We start from the raw sequence: 23,306 nt of genomic DNA on the forward strand, positions 1-23,306 counted from the left end.
ACAATTGTGATATTTTATCACTGCATTGAAAAAAATTATACTTAAGTTTTAAAATAAAGTTTAAAAGACAGTAAACTAAGACCCTAAATTTAAAAAAGTAAACTGCCTGTTAATTTATGTATTGGACAATAGTTTCTTTTTTTGACCTTATAATTTTATGTAGGAGCTTTAGGGCTTTGGGATTCCCTGGTGGCTCAGATAAAGAATCTGCCTGCAATACAGAAGACCTGGGTTCATTCCCTGGGTCAGAAAGATCCCCTGCAGAAGGGAAGGGCGACTGACCAGTATTCTTACCTGGAGAACTGAATGGACAGAAGAGCCTGGTGGCCTTTTTTGCCTATGGGGTCGCAAAGAGTTGGCCACAACTGAGCAACTAACACTTCCAAAGTTTATTCAACTTCAGTGGTTTCAAACCCACACATAACTATCATAATAGATGTTTTGTTAGTAACTTACAGTGGTATAACTGCTGGTTTATAAATTGAGTTTAGGTCAGATTCATTTTTGGTCACTTATCTTTTTTTTCTTTTTTATTAGTTGAATCTTGCTTTTTATAAAGAACATATAACATTTAAGAGTTACGCAAGTCTACTGTCTCAGTTCATCCCAGTCTCTCCTTCCCTCACTGTGTCCCCTAGTCCATTCTCTAGGTCTGTGAAAAATAGCTGTGAAATAGATACATTATCCTTGAGTAAAATAAATGGCTACTGGAAAATTGCTATATAACACAGGGAGCTCAGCCTGGTGCTCTGTGATGATTTAGAGAAGTGGGATGGGTAGAAGGGAGGCTCAACAGGAAGGAGACATATGTATACTTGTAGCTGATTCATATTGTTGTACAGAAGAAACCAACACAAACAAAATTGTAAAGCAATTAGGTTCAATTAAAAATAAAAATCTTTTAAAAAGAAAAAAAATGAGTTAGGCAAATCAAGGAAATCAGTAGACAATGCCCTGTTCCTAGATGAAACTAGCAATCTTGAGATATTATAGAAAATTTAGATGTACCTGAGTTTGCTTTCAACTATATCCTGTCCTTTACATTTCTTCATTGTAAAATTTTGGGTAATGCATGCACAGCACCTAGCACAATGCCAGGAAAAGAGTGAATATTCATTTTCCCTTCCCCATGGGAATGTATAATCATAATTATAAGAACAACTCTAATATTTACTTTGAGACTGAGGGTAATAATGAAAAATGAAACTCAATATCCCATCTGTACAGTAGTGGGGGAAAGGAAATGATAAAAACAAAGTCATTTTCAATAGAACTGGAGAATATTGTAAGCCACTTAAAATTCTCTTTCACTTTTTCTGAAATACCAATTATTCTTTCTAGTTTTGAATCTCCTAATGATCTGCAACTGTTTAATATATTTTTGTCTCTTTTATTTTTGCATTTCTTATACAAAATATGTGATACTACTGAAATTTTGAAGGAAAACAACACACAAAGATATTAAATCATGATTAAAAGATTGAACTCTCTAATACTGTGAATAAATCATGGAAGGGTTACAAATTTTCATATACCTAAATGTTTTCTACTATGAAAAGTAATTAACCATGGCATTGGCAATGAGTTATCAAGGGCCTTATATTTGTGCTTCTCTTTAAAATAGGCAAAGGAGAATTATTAGGGGAAGAAGGACTTTACTGGCTCACAATTTATAGAAAAATGAGTATAGATCAAATAAATTTGGTAATTGTGTACAAAACTCTAGTCACCTGAAAATGAGATGGGTCTCTAGATCATCAGAAACCAAAGCACAATTTTTCACGTAAAAAGGGGATGGAACCTGCCCAAGTAGAATGGATTAAATATGTCTGTCACTTGCTGTGTGGCTGTGGACCTGAAAAGAACTGATCAACTTCCTGTGATTTATTTATTCATTTTCGAGAGGAGTCAACTGAAACTATTCCTGAAAAAGGAACATAGCAACAAAGCCTTGTACTTTCCTTTCTCCTCAACCTCCTCACCATCTAATAACATATAATAAACTTGCAGTCACTCGTGGACAGACATATCCTGAGGCAAATAGACTTTTTTCCCCTTCTTCCAATTCCTTAGAGACTGCTTTACTTGATTATTTTACTACTCTTTTGACAATGACAACATGTGAAATCAATTTTCTGTTGATGATCTTAGCTTCCTGGACAATTCAGATGATTTTAAAAAAATGTCAAATGGAGATTATCCATTGGGGTTATCCTTTTTCTCTTTTTTTGAAAATTGAAGTATACTTGATATTTCATATTATATGTTATAAGCATAGAGTTATCCACAACTTTTAAAGATTGTATTCCATATATAGTTATTATAAAATATTGCCTTTATTCCCTATGCTGTACAATATATCCTTGTGGTTTGTTTTATATCTAATAGTGTGTACTGCTTAATCCTATACCCCTGTATTGCCCCTCCTCATTTCCTTCTTGGCACTAGTAACCACTGGTTTGTTCTCTGTATCTTTGAATCTGCTTCTTTTTTGTTATAATTATTAGTTTGATGCATTTTTTAGACTCCACATAAAAGTGATGTTATCAGTATTTGTCTTTTTCTGCCTTACGTATTTCACTTACTATAATGATCTCCACCTTCAGTCATGTTGCTGCAAATGGCAAAATTTCATTCTTTTTTATGGCTGAATAGTGTTATATTTGGGACTTCCCTGGTGACTCAAATGGTAGAGTTTGTCTGCAATGCATGAGACCTGGGTTGGGAAAATCCCCTTGAGGAGGGCATGGCAACACACTCCAACATTCTTGCCTGGAGTATTCCCATGGACAGAGGAGCCTGGCGGGCTACAGTTTCTGGTGTCACAAAGAGTTGGACACAACTGAGCAACTAACCACAGCACAGCACACAGTATTACATTTTTTACACACACAGATGCCACACCACACCACACCACATCTTTATCCATTCATATGTTGGTGGATACTTAGGTTGCATCCATATCTTGTCAATTATAAATAATGCTGCTGTGTTTTCTATGCCTTTATTTCTAATGAACTATAACTAGTTATCTGTAATTATACTAACAAATAAAATAATTTTGTTGATTGCCCAAAAAAAACCCCAAAATATAAGAAATATTTAGTAAATAGCCTATGAAAATACAGAAGTTGGGTCTAGCAGAAACTTTATTTGGTTCTATAAATATTGTTTTGGTAGAATGTTTGTGTCTCTTGCAAAGGCCAAAATCCTAAGCTCTCATCGTAAAAGATTGGGACTTTGCAAAGTAATTAGTTCACGAAGGTGGACCTCTTATGAATGAAATGTGTACCCACATAAGAATAAACACTAGAGAGCTGGTTTCTCTCTTAGTGGTAAGAGGATACAGGGAGAAGTGGGCCATCTGCAGACCAGGAAGCATACCCTCAGCAGACTCTCAACACACCAGTTCTTTGATCATGGACTTCTTGGGTTCCAGAACTGTGAGAAATAGATATTTGTTATTTAAATCACCCAGTCTAATTGTATTCCGTTTTAGCAGTAAAAACTGACCCACCTTTTGTAGATATGAATAATGAGACCCAGAAATAATTAAAGGTTTTGTACAAGACCACTCAATGAGTAAGTGTTGCAGTGGTAATTAAAACTCAGCTTCCAACTCTCTAATCTAGCATTCTGTCCACTATAGCATTTGTGACTTATTTATTCTGCAAACATTTCCGGGTCTCATATATTAAGAAGGCACTGCTTTAGAGACTGAAGTGAGGAGAGAGGAGAAGACCTCAAATAATTAGGAAATTCCCTGTCCCAGCAAGCTTAGAGTTTAATATATAACTTAAAGCAGATCCGCTAGTTACTGTATGGTCTGTTAGAATGTACAAGTTGTTTAAGAAAGGGGACCAAGATATGGAAATTCAAAAAACAAAGAAGACTTCTGGCCAAAAGATCACAAGGAATGCCAAGGCAAGGATAATTTTAAGCTGAAGAATGAATATGAATTAAATTGGTAATATCAAAGGGAAGGCTTTCTTATTCATAATGTTTCTTTCATAGAAAACAATAAAGGGGAAGTGGGAAAAATTGACTAGAAAAGCATAGGAAAGGGGCTTCTGTATGTTCTGGAAGCAAAAGTGATGGGTAGACTTTTCAAGGTGCTGCTTTCAGGATGTATTCATTTGCATTCATATCCCTGTCTAACTCCACTTATAAAGACAACTTCTAGGAACTTCCCTGGTGGTCCAGTGGCTAAGACTCCATGCTTTCAATACAGGGGACTTGGGTTCAATCTTTGGTCAGGGAGCTAGAGCCCACATGCTGCAACTGAGATTTTGCATGCTGCAACTAAATATCCCATGTACTGCAGCTAAAACCTGGAACAGCCAAATAAGTAAGAATAAATAAATAAACAAAGTTTAGAAGACAACTTCTAGAAAAGAAACTTTAATTGGATAAGAGAGAACAGGGAAAAGTGAATCCAGGTCTAACTACATTATACAGAATGTGAGAGATACATAACTTGAAAAGTGAAATTAGGGTGCTATTACCAAAGAAGGTATTATAAAGATAAAGCAAAAACATTTCTGTTGTTCAGTTGCTAAGTCATGTCCGAGTCTTTGTGACCCTGTGAACTATAGCACCCCAGGCTCCTCTGTCCTCCACTATCTCCTGGAGTTTGCTCAAATCATGTCCACTGAGTCAGTGATGCTAACTTGCCATGTCATCCTCTGCTGCTCCCTTCCTCTTTTGACTTCGGTCTTTCGCAGCATCAGGGTCTTTTCCAATGAGGTGGATCTTCGTGTCAGTTGGTCACAGTATCAGGGCTTCAACTTCAGCATCAGTCCTTCCAATGAATATTTAGGATTGATTTCTTTTAGGATTGACTGGTTTGATCTCCTTGTAGTCCAAAGAACTCTCAAGAGTCTTCTCCAGCACAACCATTTGAAAACATCAATTCTTTCAAAAGTACAAATGTGCAAAGAAAAATCAAATGCCCACTTCAGGATTTTATGGAGTGTAAAGGAAAAAAATGAGTTATAGAGAAGGAAATATAAGGTCAGTAGAATGTTAGAATAGGCTCATTTGGCTGAAGCACAGGATGAATAAATGACAGAATGAACCAGATTTTGACTTGCCGGTCATCTCCACCTTCTTACCTGCCAGTCATCTCCACCTTCTTCATACACACACAGCACTGTCCCAATCAGTGAATTACTCTCCCTAGTTTACAAAATTTTAAGGTGCATATTGATTTGAGAAGCATTTGACTCAAGGGACATGAAAATTTGAGTCAACCATCCTGCCCACAAATGAGTAACGGGGCTACTCTTGCCAGCTATTAGCAGTCAGACTCTTGGCACAAGTATTATAGAGCCTGGTATATTTCTTCTTCAACCTTAAGAAGACTGCTACATGACTAGAACAAGCAGTTTTTCTTTATTTATTTTATTTTATTTTTTTTCCATTTATTTTTATTAGTTGGAGGCCAATTACTTTACAATATTGTAGTGGTTTTTGTCATACATTGACATGAATCAGCCATGGATTTACATGTGTTCCCCATCCCGATCCCCCCCTCCTATCTCCCTCTCTACCCGATCCGTCTGGGTCTTCCCAGTGCACCAGGCCCGAACACTTGTCTCATGCATCCCACCTGGGCTGATGATCTGTTTCACCCTTGATAACTGGAGCCCATTATACAGAGTGAAGTAAGCCAGAAAGATAAAGACCAATACAGTATACTAACACATATATATGGAATTTAGAAAGATGATAATGATAACCCTATATGCAAAACAGAAAAAGAGACACAGATGTACAGAACAGACTTTTGGACTCTGTGGTAGAAGGCGAGGGTGGGATGTTTCGAGAGAACAGCACCGAAACATATATATTATCAAGCAGTTTTTCTTAAGGAATATGCCAAGGAGTTTCTGTCCATTTGAACTAAGTTGCTGATCTTCTTCCTTTGCTCCCCCTATCTGGGCATTCAAGTAGTGGAGGGAACAGAGCGGTTGTACTGGGGACATTTCTGAAAAGTATAGAAACTGTGAGATGCATGCCATTTTCAAGTTGTAATATTTAGAGTTTTCTCCTCAAATAATCCACTGGAATTGCTCCTTGATTCTTCTCCCACTCCCTACCCCATCTTTGCTCTGAACCCAGTGCCAAATAATTTGTGTGAGCTTCACTTTCTTTATTTGCAATATGAAGAATTTGGATTAAGTTATTTCCTAAGGGTTCTTCCTAGGTCATACTTTGATATCAGATTGAAAAGCTTGTCTGGGCTCTGCTGAGAAAATACCTGACTGGTTTGGGCTAAGAAGTTTTGTCTTCAGACTGTAGATTATGAGAATTAGGTACATGTTCTTTAGAAGCAGAATCATAGGACTCATATTTTCCCCAGATGTCTTACTGACAAATATGTAATTTGAGAAGGTAGTATATATTTTAATCTATTATTTTATTTTGTAAAATGAAATAATTTTCAGCTAAGTGAAATAACTCAATAATTATTCAAATATAATCATAAGCAAGAAACACTGAATTTTTTTGAAGAGAAGAGTAAAATGGCTAGAGCATGCAATGCTAACAGAATGATTGATGCAGGTATTCTATAAGCTACCAGATCTAGGTAGGTAAGATCTGGTCTGGGTCATTTGTCATTACTAACAAATGACAAAAAACAGAAACTCTAAAAACAATAATAATAAAAGCAAAAATTATATCTGGGGCAAATAAGATAGCAGATTATTTTTTATTTTCATTATATATAACATTTCTTAAAAATCAGTATATGGCACTCTATTTTTTAGTTTGCTTTAAAATGTTTGCTTATATACCTAAAATCAGATACTCTTAAGATACAGGCTCTATTTTTCAGCTCAGACATTGCCCAATATCTGTTGCTTAATCCTTCTTTAATGGAAATGTCTGATTAATAAAAAAGATGTCTTTAAAAGTGTATGTATTTTTATGTATACATATGTACACAAAACTTTTCTAGTCATGCAGTTTATTGATTGGGATCATGTATAATTGCAGATAACCAAAACCATAATAGTTTTAAGAAATGAGTATTTACTTTTTCTCTTATAACACAATATTCTAAGCTATGTAGTTACTGATATTTTAGCTTATCAGTGAAGCCATTAAAGACCCAGGCTTTTTCTAACTTTTACTACAGTATCCTTAGCATGTTGGATTTTTCCCTTGTCCAGCTCTCTTTGTGGTTTGTGATCAGAATATCAAGTCTAGCAGAGAGCGAAGAGTCCATGGAAGTCCCAAACAGGAATACCCAGTCTAGCCAAAATGGACTGGATGCAAAGGGTCTTGATATCAGATATAAATTTTAGTTTAATGAATAAAGAAACCCCCTCCTTCTGTGTTAGGTCTCAATGGCCAGGACAGAGATGCTGGAAGTTGCAAGGGCAGCTCAGGAGGTGGGGAACCAGACCGTATGATGGTTTCAGACAACCATGATCCATGCCCTGGGTCTGAAATCCATGTTATAGGCCTGGAACTAAACTGGCTCTAAATAGAAAAGAATAGAGAAAATATATGGTAGGCAACCAGCAGAATTTTTCATAATAAGGATGGTGGGTAAATACTAATAAAACTGCCTTATCTGAAAGATGCTATGATAAATTGTGAAGGATGATAAAGTATTAGTGAAATACGAGGCCAAGATAGACCTTCCAAAACAAATGTGACAATTCATTTTAGTTAATGGAAGAAAATTTATATTAATTCTCAGAAACTTCTGTAGGTTTTTTCATGGAAAAAAAGATACAGCCAGTCCCTGAATGATTAGACAACCATTTTTGTTGTTGTTTTCTTAGGTAAGTAAACCTTTGAGACAACTTGTTGTTCAGTTGCTCAGTTGGGTCTGACTCTTTGTGACCCCATAGACTGCAGTATACCAGGCTTCCCTGTCCTTCACTATCTCCCAGAGTTTGCTCAAACTTATATCCATTGAGTTGGTGATGACATGCAACCATCTCATCCACTGTTGCCCCCTTCTCCTCCTGCCCTCAATCTTTCCCAGCATCAGTGTCTTTTCCTATCAGGTGACCAAAGTCTTGGAGCTTCAGCATCAGTCCTTCCAATGAATAGTCAGGGTTTATTTCCTTTAAGATTGAGTGGTTTGATATCCTTGCTGTCCAAGGGACTCTCAAGAGTCTTCTCTAGCACCGCAGTTCAAAAGCATCAATTCTTCAGTGCTCACCCTTCTTTATGGTCCAACTCTCACATCTGTACATTACTATTGGAAAAATCATAGCTTTGACTATACTGACCTTTGTTGGGAAAGTGATGTCTCTGCTTTTCAATGAGCTGCTAGGTTTGTCATAGCTTTTCTTTCAAGGTGCATGTGTCTTTTAATTTCATGACTGCAGTTACCATCTGCAGGGATTTTGGAGCCCAAGAAAATAAAGTCTTTCACTGTTTCTATTGTTTCCCCGTCTATTTACCATAAAGTAATGGGGCTGGAGTCCATGATCATAGTTTTTTGAATGTTTAAAGCCAGCTTTTTCACTGTGGTCTTTTACCTTAATCAAGAGGTTCTTCAGTTGTGACTGCTAATGTGGTATTTTTGTAGTAGAAGAACTGGTTTAAATTGATAATATATTTTCAGGAGCCAAGACTCATCTTGGACTACAAAATGTGAGCTTATCCATGTTATATTAGGCGAATGATTCTAGCCTACTTTAGTGGACAGACTACATCTGTTGTTCTATAGTTAGCATTCTCTCAGGCTATCAGAAAGGATCTCATCACTTTACATGCCCCACATATTCAATTAAGTTCATCACTCAGTCATGTCCAACTCTTTGCAACCCCATGGACTGCAGTGTGCCAGGCCTCCCTGTCCATCACCAACTCCCAGAGTTTATTCAAACTCATGTCTGTTGAGTCGGTGATGCCATCCAACCATCTCATCCTCTGTCATCCCCTTTTCCTCCCACCTTCAGTCTTTCCCAACATCAGGGTCTTTCCCAATGCCCCACACATATTAGACAGAAAGAAAAGAAAAGAAAAGTACAGTTGCTGAAAGACATCTAGACTCATAACTAGGCAGAAGAGAAATGAGAAGAGTCAAGAATGGTGATTGCTCAACAGCTATATTGAAGTAGCAAGAGTAGACATGTTCTTCTGACTATGAAAGACCAAGGAAGGAAAACAGGATTTCAGAATATCTTGTTTTAATTAATTCAGTGTGATATCAGTAAGTCCAAGACCTATGGAAATGCAGGACATTTGGAGATATAAACAATAGATGATCAATATTGTGATGGTGGTTTCCAGTTACATTCATTTCTGATTGCTCCACTGTTTTGATTGAAAAAAAAATGATTTTGAATTTAGAAAATAATATGTGCAAGTGTTCTGGATGTAATATTTGTGTGCATTCTATAAGCAATAAGTTTTCCTGTCATTTATTTTCTGCTATCATATTGGGTAGAAAAATAAATTGAGACTACTGACAAATATATGAGAAACACTGAAGAGTAGAAATTTTGATAGTTCAGTTAAAAATACTATTTTGTATGGCATCTTGCTCAGACTGTACCAGCAGATTAGAGGCAACTGAAACAATAAATTTGAAAACTTCAGAAATGTAGCAATATATAGTTTTCAAGTATATTTACTGTTTGTGTAAAAGGTGTTTGTGTTGCATATATGCACACTCACATGATTTTTTTTATGTGGTCATGGTGGTGCAAAGAGATTGTTAATGAATTGGAATTTTGAGATTAAAAGGAATTGAAGAGAATGTGATTTTTGTAACTGTTATGAAGGTGGTGGCTTGGTCACCAAGTCATGTGCAACTCTTGCAACCCCATGAACTGTAGCCCACTAGACGCCTCTGTCCTTGGAATTTCCCAGTAAAGGCATGGGTTGCCATTTCCTTCTATCACAGATTCCTATTTCCTCTGCCTTTAATTTTTTGTCTTGGCTAAATTACCCTAATATGTTTGAAAAGATCAGGGTTTTAGAAATTCTTATTTATATTTTACAGATATTTTTATTTATAATTCATTCTTCCAAGTATTAGAAAAACAAAAGCCTTCATTAGATAAATCTTCATAATTTAACATAATTATTTTTAAACATGAAAATAATCTATGATAAATTCACAGTATTGGTGCCTTACCTAAAGCCCAGCTTGTTTGATGCAAGGAGATCCAACCAGTCCATCCTAAAGGAGATCCGTCCTGGGTGTTCACTGGAAGGACTGATGTTGAAGCTGAAATTCCAATACTTTGGCCACCTGATGCAAAGAGCTGACTCATTTGAAAAGATCCTGATGCTGGGAAAGATTGAGGGAAAGGAGGAGAAGGGGATGACGGAGGATGAGATGGTTGGATGGCATCACCGACTCAATGGACATGGGTTTTGGTAAACTCCGGGAATTGGTGATGGACAGGGAGGCCTGGCCTGCTGTGGTTCATGGGGTCGCAAAGAGTCAGACACGACTGAGCCACTGAAATGAACTGAACTGATACTCAAAATTACTTCTATACTAATAATAAACTCTAAAAATACTTAAAATATTTCAAACATTATAGTTAAAAATCATCTGTTCATATTTTATACAACAGATGCATTACTTTTACTCATTTTATAAAGATAGTAAAACATTAATATTGGTGTAATTCTTTTTTTTAACTTTTTATATCACCCTACTTATCCAAATCCAGAGTAACTTTAAATAACTTAAAAATCCTTTCAAAACTTGAAGACATACTGAGTGAAAAGCCAGTATCAAAAGGGCAAATAGCATAGATTTCTCTTGTATAAGTTACGTAGAGTAGTCAAATGTGTAAACAGAAAGACTGGAAAGGAAATGACTGGGGGAAAGGGAATGTGGGAAGTTAAAAAAAAACAAAAAGATCTTTTTAGCCATGCAATGAGATATACTCTGCCATTTCGTATATATTCAGTTCAAGAGTGATATGTGTCTTTTGCTGTGATACAGACTTCATTCTAAATGAAAATGAAAGAGTGCGTGTAAAACACTGAGCACTGACTTGGTGGGTAATTATTAACTTAGTAAATGTTATCCTTTACTAGTATGGGTGATAAATGTTTCAGAAGGTCAAAAGAGCAATGTGAGATAATGCCAAGTTTTAAATGAGTTCCTGAGTATGTTTATGACAGAATCAAATTACACACTTATTTTCCAATTGTATCATTCTAGGAGGAATTGTTGATAAGGATCTTCGTCACTACCTCAACTTACGATTTCAGAAGGGTTCTGTGGACCATGAACTTCAGCAAATCATTCGTGACAACCTCTACCTCCGCACAGTGCCATGTGAGTAACAGGCGGTGTTATTTTTTACTATAGTAACAGATAAATGTTCAGTTATATATTTATTGTTTAATTTAAAAGAAAAGTTAAATTTCACTGATTTTTTAAATGATAGACTTTTGGAATAGGCAATTTATTTGAGATACGGAAGTTATAAATGCAAAAGCTTATAACTGCAGTTGTGTGATTTATCATGATGTCAGATCCAGAAGAGACTAGTGATTTTCAAGCTATAAAACCTAACTTACTTCTCAAGTTGATATTGAGAAATATTAGTTCTAGTCCATGATGTTGATGATTTTAATGTTTTGGGTAGAACTCCACACAGGGAGACAAAGAATGCAAATTCAATTCATTAGCTGAACAAGCTTTTTATAGCTAGAATCTACACAGTAACTGCCAATATCATCACCAGTTTGCAGCAGAGAGGTCTTACAAGTTAAAAGGAAATTATGCATCAGAAAGTAAAACATGTTCTGTAACTCTGAGAAAGTGATGACATTGAGAGTTGGGCAGAAATGTCTTGTTCATAGCCTATAGAAATTCACAACAATCCCTGATTATGAGCAGGTGCTACTTTAAAAGAGAGGAATTGGTAAAATGATAAACTTTACAAATCAACTGTTTAGTACCTGCTTCAGTTAATTTGATAATCTTCTGTTTACTTTAGGACAACTCAAGGACTTTTCAAGCCAGATACTAGGTTATAAATAGGTATCAAAGTCAGTTTCTTTCAAGGTAGAGTCTATGACCTTTGGAAATTTTCCAGTCTCTCTGGAAACTCTGATCTGCGGGTGTTATGTATGTTCTTTCTTTTGTTTAGTTCTTGTTGTTAAGTTGCTAAGTCTTGTCCAACTCGTTGCAATCCCATGGACTGTAGCCCACCATGCTTCCCTGCCCATGGGATTTCCCAGGCAAGAATACTGGAGTGATGAGTTGCCACTTCCTTCTCCAGGGGACCTTCCTGGCCCAGAGTTTGAATCTGAGTCTACTGCATTAGTAGGCAGATTCTTTACCACTCAGTCACCAGGGAAGTCCTCCTTTTGTTTTAGTTTTGTTTTAAACTGTAATAAATTCAAAGATGGGGTCTCTGGAAGGTTGATATTAAAGAAAGAAAAACTTGGCTGGAATAGATGAAACAAATAAACCATATATATGGTTTCTGGGATTGAACTACCAGAACTATGTAGAAGGTATGGATTAAGGATGACTATACTGAAAAAACGAAAACACACAAAAAAGTAAAATGGATAATTCAGCATCCATTTAGCCTACACACATCTTAGGAAGGGTAGACCCTTGCCACTGTTAGTACTAAATGCTCATCAAAACAAAAATGTCATGGCACCACTATCAGATATTCCTGGATGCGAATGCTTATCGATTGACATCCTGTCAGTCCAAATGCTACTTCTGTCAGTGTGTGTTAGTTAAATGAATAGATTTTTGGACTCTTGCTTTAAAACTAGGCGTAGAGAAAAGTGCATTCTTAAGTTTGTAAGTTTGACATTAGAGTGATGGGCAGAGGAAGATAGATTAAAGTAAGTGACTGAACTATTTATAAGGAAACGAATGGATGCGTTTTCAAAGCTGTGATGTTGTCAGTACAGACATGTGAATTTATCTTCTGTGACATGAAAGAAAGGAGATCTGAAATACTGAATAAAGAATCCAGGTACTTTATTATATTTAAAAGCTTGGAAGGATAGATAAGAGGCTGACATTCAACAATACTTGTAGTCCTTGCTAAGGTAATCACATAAATAAGAACTTGTAATTAAATATGAAGATAATAATAGAAGTAAGTTTTGCATTAGTTCATTAACTTCTTAAATAAGTCATCTCTCTTTAGAGTACCCAAGAAATACTATGATGGAAAAATAAATATAGGAGTAAAATAACAAGGCTTATATGAGTAAACATAAAGGGGTTTGTGATATGATTTTTGTACAAGGTCATAAATTCAATTAGAAATCCTTGAATAGCTCCTATAAAGAGATGATTAGAAACTTAATGAATCTGAATATTATGATAGAACAATTTGGATTTGTAGCCAGTACTCCTAATATCCAATAATACCATTCACTAACAATGCTCTTAACTTAGCATAAAAGTGAAAAAAAAAGCATCTAAGACAGATGTGATTCTGATTTATATTATCTGTGATTACTTTACACTGATGAACTGGCTCTGGACAATCCACCAGCTTCACTCAGTATATCTTTTAATGAAATGTTCAGATATTTACAAAGAGTATGCAGCAAAGATGTGTCAGTAGTGTGAAAAATTCAGCTGTTGTTTAGAATTTATGCGTGCATCCAGTATGTCTATTGAGTTTGAGTATGGAGTGACATTTGTTACATATTCTTTGGGTCACATCATTCTCACTGGTTTTCATGTATCCAGAACCGTAATAGGAGCACATGTTACTGTGGAGCTTATCTCTGCCTTTATTCATGTATTCATTAATATGCTACCTCTTGTTTAATTTACTAACAGGAAAGGTCATGGAAACAAAATTATTAACTTCTAACTATGTTTGGGTGGTTTAACTTTTTATAAGGTGAGACTCAGCAATTTTGTTTACTACCACCACATTACTCCACCATCACCAACTACAACTAGTAAGAAACGAGCAAAGTCTTGGAGCTGTATTTCCTTGGTGCCTAGTGAGTAAGAGAGAGTCTTGGGTGAGGGCTACAGAGACTTCATCCTTTCTATGCACACAAATGTACTTGTCCAAATCTTACTGTGAACAGTTTAGCTTCTTTACCTCCTTCTGAAGGATACCTGGACCTGGCTATTGTCTGATTTCTCATCTAAACATGGGAGAGAAGTTGTCAGTCTTAACTCTCTACTGGGCCTTAATTATTGAGGCATATAATATAAAATTCCATCAGTCTGTTCTCTGCCCCATAAACAAGGGTTGACTGCATTTATCATTTTTATTTTGTCTTCCCAGAACTTTATCTCCGAACATAATTTCTCAAAATATGTGTTTTAAATCTAGGCATGGAAGGCAGGGCTTGATTACAGAGACAAGACTGTTCGGCATACAGTGAGCCTGAGTGCTTACTTACACTCACAGGCCCACACATACACGAGTACACACACACACACGTTCATGAGATAAGTTGATCATCTTCTAAATTGAATTATGTAGAAAAGATCCTTAGGAACTGACTGTATATTTTCTGTAGAATAAAAGCCAGTCATTTGATTCTATCTGTTAAAGACCTAACCTTGTACCCAAATGTACTTATATATTTAGTTGCTAACTGTGCAATTTTTTTAGGATCTTCCCTGGTGTCTCAGATGGTAAAGAATCTGCCTGCAATGTGGGACACCCAGGTTCAATCCCTGGGTTGGGAAGATCCCTTGGAGAAGGGAATGGCAACCCACTCTAGTATTCTTGCCTGAAGAATCCCATGAACAGAATAGCCTGGTGGGTTACAGTCTATAGGTTGCAAAGAGTCAGACATGACTGAGCCACACACACACACACACACACACAGTTTCATGAGATCAGTTCATCATTCTTTCAAATTGAATTATATAGAAAAGATCCTTAGGAACTGACTCTATATTTTTTGTAGAATAAAAGCCAGCCACCTGATTCATATCTATTAAAGACCTAACTTTGTACCTAAATGTGCTTATGTATTTAGTTATTATTTAATACTTATGTATTTAATATTTATATATTTAGCTAACTATACAATTTATTGGGGGGCGATACACATCTTAAGGGTATACTGGTGTCCTAAAGTGAAACTTAAATTTTAGTTTTTAAATAATGAATACTAAAAATGACACTTTCGACAATTAGATTTCAGGCTATATAGATTATAGGTAATGGAACTTTACGAGAAATGAGTAAATAATGATGAAACAAAACTGTTGTGATCTGGAATGTGATAAAGCCTAACCAAGAAAAATGTATATATATGTAAATAAAGAACTCTAAAGAGTTTAGAACATCCATCAAATGGGACTTCTATTACCTTGATAGTATAGAAAAGACAATTTCAGAAGCACTAAGCTAGCAGCACCCATTAGCGATTAGATGAAATTGTTTAATTGAATGTTAAGTGTACCTTGGTAAGGCAGCATGCATTGTCCTTTGGGTATTATAGACTCAAAAGTATATGAGAAAAATGAGTGGAATTGAAACAAAAAATATTGGAAATTTTTCAAATGTTTAAAGACTAAAAAATGGAGTTTATTTTAATATTCTACTGAGCATAATGATTGCATATAGTTAATGAATCAAAGCAACCATGATTGAATTGACTATGCTTTTTCAATATGAGAAAAATAATCATTTCCATTTATTGATGAAGTTCTGTTTTTTCTGTCCTTAATATTTATTATATATGTGAATTAATTTTTGAGGCAGGTATGAACACAGATATAAATGGTGAATACTTTTTCCCTTATATCAGGTGACATGAGGAAGGGACTTCAATAACCAATTTTAGAAGTTTCAAAATGAAATGGAGGATAGTTAAAATTAAATTTCTCTCCCAATAACACACTTTATCATTTGTTTTATTAGGAAATATTTTAAATTTATCTGAAGCCAAAAGAAATATCAGTGTATATAAACCAAGTAAAAGACAGAAATCAATAAAACTAAAAGTCTAAGACTCTTCCATAAAAAGGAAATAAAATGAAAATCATAAGTTTAAGATATGAAAGAAATTACTTTTATGGAAGAGCTGATTGAAATGTAACATGCAATGATGTTTCTACATATTTAAGCATTTTAAGTTAGTATAACTAAACTATGTTAAAAAGAAGCATTTTTAAGAATAAAATTGTAAGGCTTCTAATATATTTTTAAAAATTCTCTGTTATACTAAATTATCTTTCATGTAAAAATGAATAGAAGCAGGCTCTTAAATGTTAGGGGTCTCTCTCCTCTTAAAGAGAGACCAGCACAATGAAAGGTACAGCTATGCAGAGTCAATGTCCCTTTGCCCTAATTATACAATCTCGTATAAGACTGTGGTCAGAGTTAACTATTGGAGAGAAGCAGGTGACCACATATCTATTAAAAAGTCTAGAATTAGGGCAGAAATTTTATGGGGATACTTTATAGGGAACAATTATTTTAATTCTTAAGCAAAAAATAAGTATTTTAAAGTTTGTGGAAAATATGTGTTCTTATTCAACAAAGCAATATTTGTGGTTTTTTATTTATTATTTATTTATTTTTTATAAATTATAAATAAAATATAAATATAATATAAAATATATTTATAATATATATTTTATAATATATGTATAAAATATAAAATATAAATATATATATAATATAAATAAATATAAAATAAATTATAATAAATAAATTATAAATAAAAATAAATAAATTATTATTTATTATTTATTATTTATTCAACAAAGCAACACATGCCTATTTGTGTAGGCATGTACACATCATTCATGTGTAGGCATGAATGAATCTAATTACTCATAATTTGTGTCATGAAGGTATGGTTCTAAGCATATTATAAGAAGTGAGAGCAGAATCAATCTGTGGAATACCATAAAGCTAAAATCATCTTCTAACAATGAAGTGAAATTCTCTGAATTTAAGGTAATCAGGAACATAATTAAGTACTCAGAATATCTTTAAGCAATATAGGCCTCTGCGCTGGGATGGTAAGTTGAACTGTAGATAGACATGTGGGCATAGGACCAGAGATAGAAGGTCCAACTCTATTTTAAACCAATATATTGCAACAGCTGTATATTACACATCTGTTTCAAATTTAACTTTATTGTTTCAAATAAGAATCATCAATTTAGAATCTCTGTTTTGACATTGTTTTTAGGATATGACTCATGTTCTTTCACAATTATTTCAGAATCAAGTTCCAGATTTTTGTTCTTTGAAAATGAATTTGTATTTGATTTTTTAAAATAGCCTAATTATGTTTTGTGCTAAGTGTTGAGAAAAGGGTATTAGAGAATAAATATGATTACTAGCCCTGTGGGCCAAAAGAGAAGGAAATCTGTAAATAAATGAAACTAAATTTCTTGAGAGATTTATAAACTTCCCCTGGAAATGTAGGTCAAAAGAAAAAAAATGCAAAAGCTTCTGAGCAGTAGCAAATGTTTCAAAGTGTCTAGTCATTCAGATGTATGCCTGCCTGGTATATTTATTAAATGTGTTGCTTTATAGAAAGTTATATTAGATTTGCCCTCTCCCTCTTATCCCTGAGAATAGTAAGATCTAGTTTCATGTCATATATGTGAAAATATCATAGATTTTCTTTCTTTTTTTTTTTTTCATTGAGCAAAACAAATGCATTTTTCTGGTCACATAGTAACATTCATTGGTTTGGTTGATGGAATACACTGTAGGAGAGAAATGGCTTCAAAATGTTGCTTAAAGTGGAAAGTCAGAGGATATTAAAAGGGATGGTATTGATTTATCCATTTGACACTACAGGGCAGTAGCTTTAGAATAAAGGAACATATCTGGCACAAAAGAAAAGCAATAAACACCAGCAGTGAACAATGTTACTGATCTTCCAAACCACTTATAATTCCCTTTGCCCTGACTTGATCACATCTTTTTGTGGTTATGACCCAATCTTTCTTTTTGGCTTTTTCTCTTTTGTTTTGTACTTCTCTTTTATCTTCATAAGAGGAAGGCTTTCCATAGGAAATCTGGGTTTGTGGACCATGGCAGATAGCATGCATACTCTTAGGCTTCAGTGGTTCCAGCAGCTGCTCAAGGAAAAATTGGAGATAAGTGTGTAAAGCATTTTTCCACCTTCAAAAAAGCCAGTCAGTCATTACTTTCAGTGTAAAATAGCTCACCTTCCAGGGAGCCCAGAATCTGCTCCCTGCAGACTTCAGAGTTGTAGCCCAGTTGGATATAAATTAGGGGTACACTTCTTTGTATGTCTCTGCCCTTTTTGAACAGAAAGAATTAGGAGTCTATCAGGTCATACCTACCCAAGTTTTCAAAATTGGTTGATGAATACATAGGCTTTGGATGATTATAGTAGCTGAGGGAAAACCATAAGCAGATGACAATGGACATTAATATTATTGCAGGACTTTAAGGCTGTAGGTTGTGGTACAGCACTCAATCTTAATTAACCAAAAGAACAATGAAAATAGAATACTAATTGTGATATCCTTATGTTTAGTGCAATAGTCAGTCATTTGCACATCACAGTTTAGAATTGTTAGAGCATGATGAGTAGACATAGCCCTTTGCTTTACCTATTTGGCAACATGGCACTATGGAAAGAGCATTCATCTAAGAATTGAGAGCCATTGGTTCTAGACTAGGCTCTGCCGCTAACAATAGACCCTTGGCATAGGCTTTACCTTTGAGATTAAGGAGAGAGAGAGAGATAAGGGAAGAGAATGAATTCTAATGGTTCTTTCTGCTCTAAAATGCTGTGCTTTTCTGATTCTGCTGGCTTACTTTTCTTTATCATTATTCAAATCAGTTCATCAAATTGGCTTAAATTATTCTGAGTATGTAATGCCCTCAATATTAAGCAGGTGTAAACAGCTTATGGAAACTAAAGATATATCAAATACAGCAGAGACTTCAGGGAAAAATAAAGAGCTGAGTTTAAATTAGGTGCAGTTCTGGGTAAAACCAGCCATGCATATACTTTCAGATTTTTCTTTGAATGTTAAGTTAAGGATGCCATCATAACTCTGATGTTCCTTGAAATCTGCCTTCATTATTCATGAAATTCTGAAATATGGTGTAGTCCTAGTAAGTTGTTGGGAAAATAAACATAATGAGAAATGCAAAGCTTTTAAAATCACTTTCTTCCTTTGAAATGTCTAATGATTTGACATGTGACATAAAGGCTTTTGAAGCTTTAGGTGTGTTGTTATGAAAATGTAATTGTAATCTTTATGATAATATGTTTAATATATGAAATATAATGTCTTCTAATGTTAAACATTAATAAATGTCACTTATGCTGTTGAATGGCCTTTGGTGAACATCCAAATAGATCTAGCTAAAGGGAGATTAAATTAGTGTTCAGTGCAATCTTTACAGCACTATTTAAAAATATAGGCAAGTCGGTAAGGTTTCTCACACAGAATAATTAAAAGGTAACACTGATGTAGGGTTGACAGTCAATTTAATTTGAAAATATAGGCATAAATTCTGCCTCTCTTAGGCAAGTCAGAAGTTTAGAATAGGATGTATTCCCAGTTAGTTTTCCAGTATCTATTCCATGCTCTCTTACCTTTTCTACTTAAAGGCTAGATTTCAGGAATGTTGTTTTTTGTGCATACAAAATTACAGGTATCTGCAAAAGTTATGTTGGAATGAAGACAGAACTTCATCTGCTGCTCAACACAATGAACTTGTAGGGATATATGATAATTCTTACCTTGTCCTTCAAAAAAAGATTGAATTGAGGACCTAACACTGAGCTATGCATATCTTTCCTTTCCCAGTTTTGGTAGGAATTCTAATTCTCTTTTTCCTCTTTTTTTTAAAATTTTTTGAAACTAATAAAAAAAAACCTCTACTGATCAGTAAAGAAACTGAATATTTGTAGTAAGTCTATGACTTCATGTCTTGAATTCATGTTAGCATTTTCCAATGGGGGAATGATTGGTGATTCCCTAACCAGGACCAGCCCCAGGTATGAGACTCTATGAGCATCAACCAGAACAGTTCTTTTACTAAGCACTTCCTATGTGCAAAAAAATATTTTCATACATTATCTTAGAATTTTCTAAGAATCCGTATAAAGTAAATGTTAATCTCATGTTTGAAGGCATATGGAGAAACTGAGGCTCCAAGTTTAAGCAATGATTTAGTAAGTCTGGAAGAAGTGGAATTCTGTCTCAGGTGGATCTAGCTCCCAACCCACACTCTGCATGAGCGAACTCTCTAGCAGAAGCTCCAGGAAGACATGAACAATGTAAGGGTGCTTCAAAGGGGTTCAGTCATGCTGTTGGAGTAGAAAAATAAACAAAGAACTCTGCAGATCCACAAACAACCTAGTGAGCATGAATGAAGTTTCACAGGCTGATAGGTTCTCTGATGAGCATGAATGAAATTCCATCAGTAGAAAAGACATTTTTGCCAAATAAATATAGACAGAAATTCCCACAATTAAAAAAATATATATATGAACAGTTATCAGGAAACTTTTCAAATTAACACCTATTGATTGGTTAGCTTTAGGTTAGTTCTTTTCAACTAGACATTAGTGTCTTGGTTGGCCATTTATCAATCAAGTATCAGATTGGTTTCTTAGCACATTATTGCCAGAAATATTGGAATGTAAAGTACTTATGGGCAGAAAAATTAATTGATAAGTGTATTATTCCCATAATTAAAACTGTTACCTTGTTATAGAGAGATCAAATATGGATTATCTAAAAACTTTTATTAATTTCTGAAGTTTGCTTCTAAAGCCTTACTTAACTAAGCACTTCTAGACCTGTCTCAATTTCATACTCTGAATTCTAATCTAAATGTAAAATTCTAAATATATGGAACTCTATAAGCAGGTATTTATAAAAGTTCCCAGTTTCTCACCTTGGCATTTTACAAAATAATTTTTTTTTTTTTTTTTTGCAAACCAGTGTGAGGGTGACAAGGGCTGAGTGAGGAGAAAAGAATGAATTAACATTTACCAGATATCCACATACAAGGACTTTAATTATGTTAATTTTGCAGTCCTCAGAGTAATGTATTATGGTTCCCATTTTTCAGACCAGATCACAGCTACTAAGTGAGTAACAAGGAATCCAAGTGTCTAGGTCTTTCTCACACCAAGAACCATTTATGGGATGTATTATGTTAACTCCTGTGACTCTGATATCCCCTACAGTTCTGAAAAAATCTCGAGAAGCCAAGAAAGTAAGAGATTGCTTGGATGTGTATCTCCATTGTTAATCTGATGTTTCCCATAAAGGCAGAAAAAATGTTGAGAATAGATAGTGCATTATACAAGGTCTTTAAATCTCACAGTATTCCCATAGCCATTGTACAGGAGCCCCACTAGTCATTCCTCTAAAGGCTCCAGAAAGACCAAAGTCAGTAGCAGATTATTATTCAGCATCAGCGATATTGTTGAATAATAACACCTTCTCCTGTTCTGTTCTTCTTCCTGTTCTCATGCTTCTCAGAACAGAGACAGCATGGTTATTTAGTTTAGCATTCATAACACTCTAATGGGGAAAATGGCCCTTCTCCTGTTGAAGAGAAGTGCTACATTCTCTTCACAGCAGAACTGTTACCCACTCATTTAGCTGTCACATGCAGCCCAGTGCAGTGACGGCTTCTCAGAGCCTGAACCCCCCAGTGAGCTAAGCATTGGTACATGGTGGCACAACTTGGTACGATTTGTTTGATCCTTTCAGCAGGAACACATGAAATTGAGAGGTCCACATGTGTTCATTAGTCTTCCCTGGTTTCAGGGTAAATGCCCAGATTCTGACTCAGAGGATCCAGGATAATACCCATGATAATATCTGGTGTCAACTGAGCATTGTAAACTATTGAGAAGCCAATGAGTGGTAAGCCAACCTTATCTTCTGTCCAATTTTCATTTTCTTTTTATTGCTTTCAGTGTCAAAGACTTTTTTCTAATCCATTAAGCAAAATAATGTATAATGTGTCCTTTAGGGTTCAGCCCAGGAAATAAAGATATGTAAGATATTTTCAAAAGGAAGAGATTTAGAGAAGTAGTTGTTTAGAAAACTGCTGAAGAAATTAGAGAAGAGGGTTGCAGAATAGATCCTCAGGAATAATACTCAAACAACACACTGCCCTACCAGGGTAACTATTTCTTCTGAGGCCTGTGGCTATGATTCATAAATCCAGAATTAAGAAATTTCATGAAGCCAGAATTAATAAATCTCTAGGTTTCACAAAGGCACTATTCAGAAATTGCTACTATGACTGCAATAGCCACTTAACAGTTGAGAATCTGGACAGTGGAATGCTCCTGCAGAAAACATCATATCTCTAAGACCTTTTGGGAAGAAAGAAAATATCACCTTTAAGCATCTTTGCTTTCTGTAATAACTCAATAGGCATACAGTATCAGTGTCTTAAACTTATTATTTTTTTAAAAGACTGCTCTAAATTTTCAAATCCTTTTTGATGAATCTGTAGTTGAATACTTGCAATTTAAGTAATTGCATTCAGAGGTTAGTGAAAAGATTTATAGAACATTTTTATATAATGTTTTTATTCTCTACTTATATCTAAGTTCCTAAAGATTCGTTTACAGTATGCTAACAGGCTATATAAAATACCAAGGAAATTCATTTGTTTTTTTTGAAAACCAGGACACATAAGCATTATCAGTATATTCTAGATTTAATCTACTCTACTTATAGAATGAAACATTTTAAATGTGTATAAGAATCATTGTTCATTTTTTATTCACAACTTTATTATTAAAAATATGAATATGACACTAACAAAATTTAGTTCATAATTATATTTCTCACATGAAAAAACAATTGACAAAACTTGCTTTCAGAACATAATTTAAACTTAGAGCAAGAAAAGGAATCTTAATTAAAAGTGAGAAGTTGAATATATTATTTGAAGCACTAAAGAAAATTAATTACAGTTTGAAAAATGTAGGACACTTTTCAGCATTAAGTGGCATAACATCTGTGATCACAGATCAACATTGGCAGCTTTTTGTGGGTTGCACCATCATTGCTTTACTACAAAGCTTATTAAGGAATAATACTGTGACTCTTTTGGTAGAATAAAATGTAAGAAAAATGTATATAATAGGAAAATATGACTTGGTGCAACTGGCAAGACCAATTTTTGTATCTGTATTTCAGCCAGTATGTTGACCTAATATTAGTTTTGGAAAAAATACATCTGGTTCCCTGATATAAATATAAAAATTTAATTTCAGTTTCTGTAGGTTGGATATTTTCCTTCTGAATATGGCTCTATTCACAAAAATTATCTTCCGGATTCATTAGTTGTAAAAGTGTGGTTGTTAATTCAAAGTGTCATCAACATACCTAATAACCTGTT

The 23,306-nt window shown here is 34.7% G+C and overlaps 1 protein-coding gene across 1 annotated transcript in view; it reads left to right on the forward strand.

Annotated features, from left to right (window-relative positions):
- The window catches only part of MAGI2 (membrane associated guanylate kinase, WW and PDZ domain containing 2), a 1,406,679-nt gene that overhangs the window by 413,878 nt on the left and 969,495 nt on the right, over positions 1-23,306 (forward strand). The window contains 1 exon segment of the mRNA XM_043462935.1: positions 11,162-11,278. Within this exon segment, the coding sequence (XP_043318870.1) occupies positions 11,162-11,278 (117 nt within the window).

Source organism: Cervus canadensis, chromosome 3 (assembly GCF_019320065.1).
Source record: "Cervus canadensis isolate Bull #8, Minnesota chromosome 3, ASM1932006v1, whole genome shotgun sequence".
Lineage (NCBI taxonomy): Eukaryota > Metazoa > Chordata > Mammalia > Artiodactyla > Cervidae > Cervus > Cervus canadensis.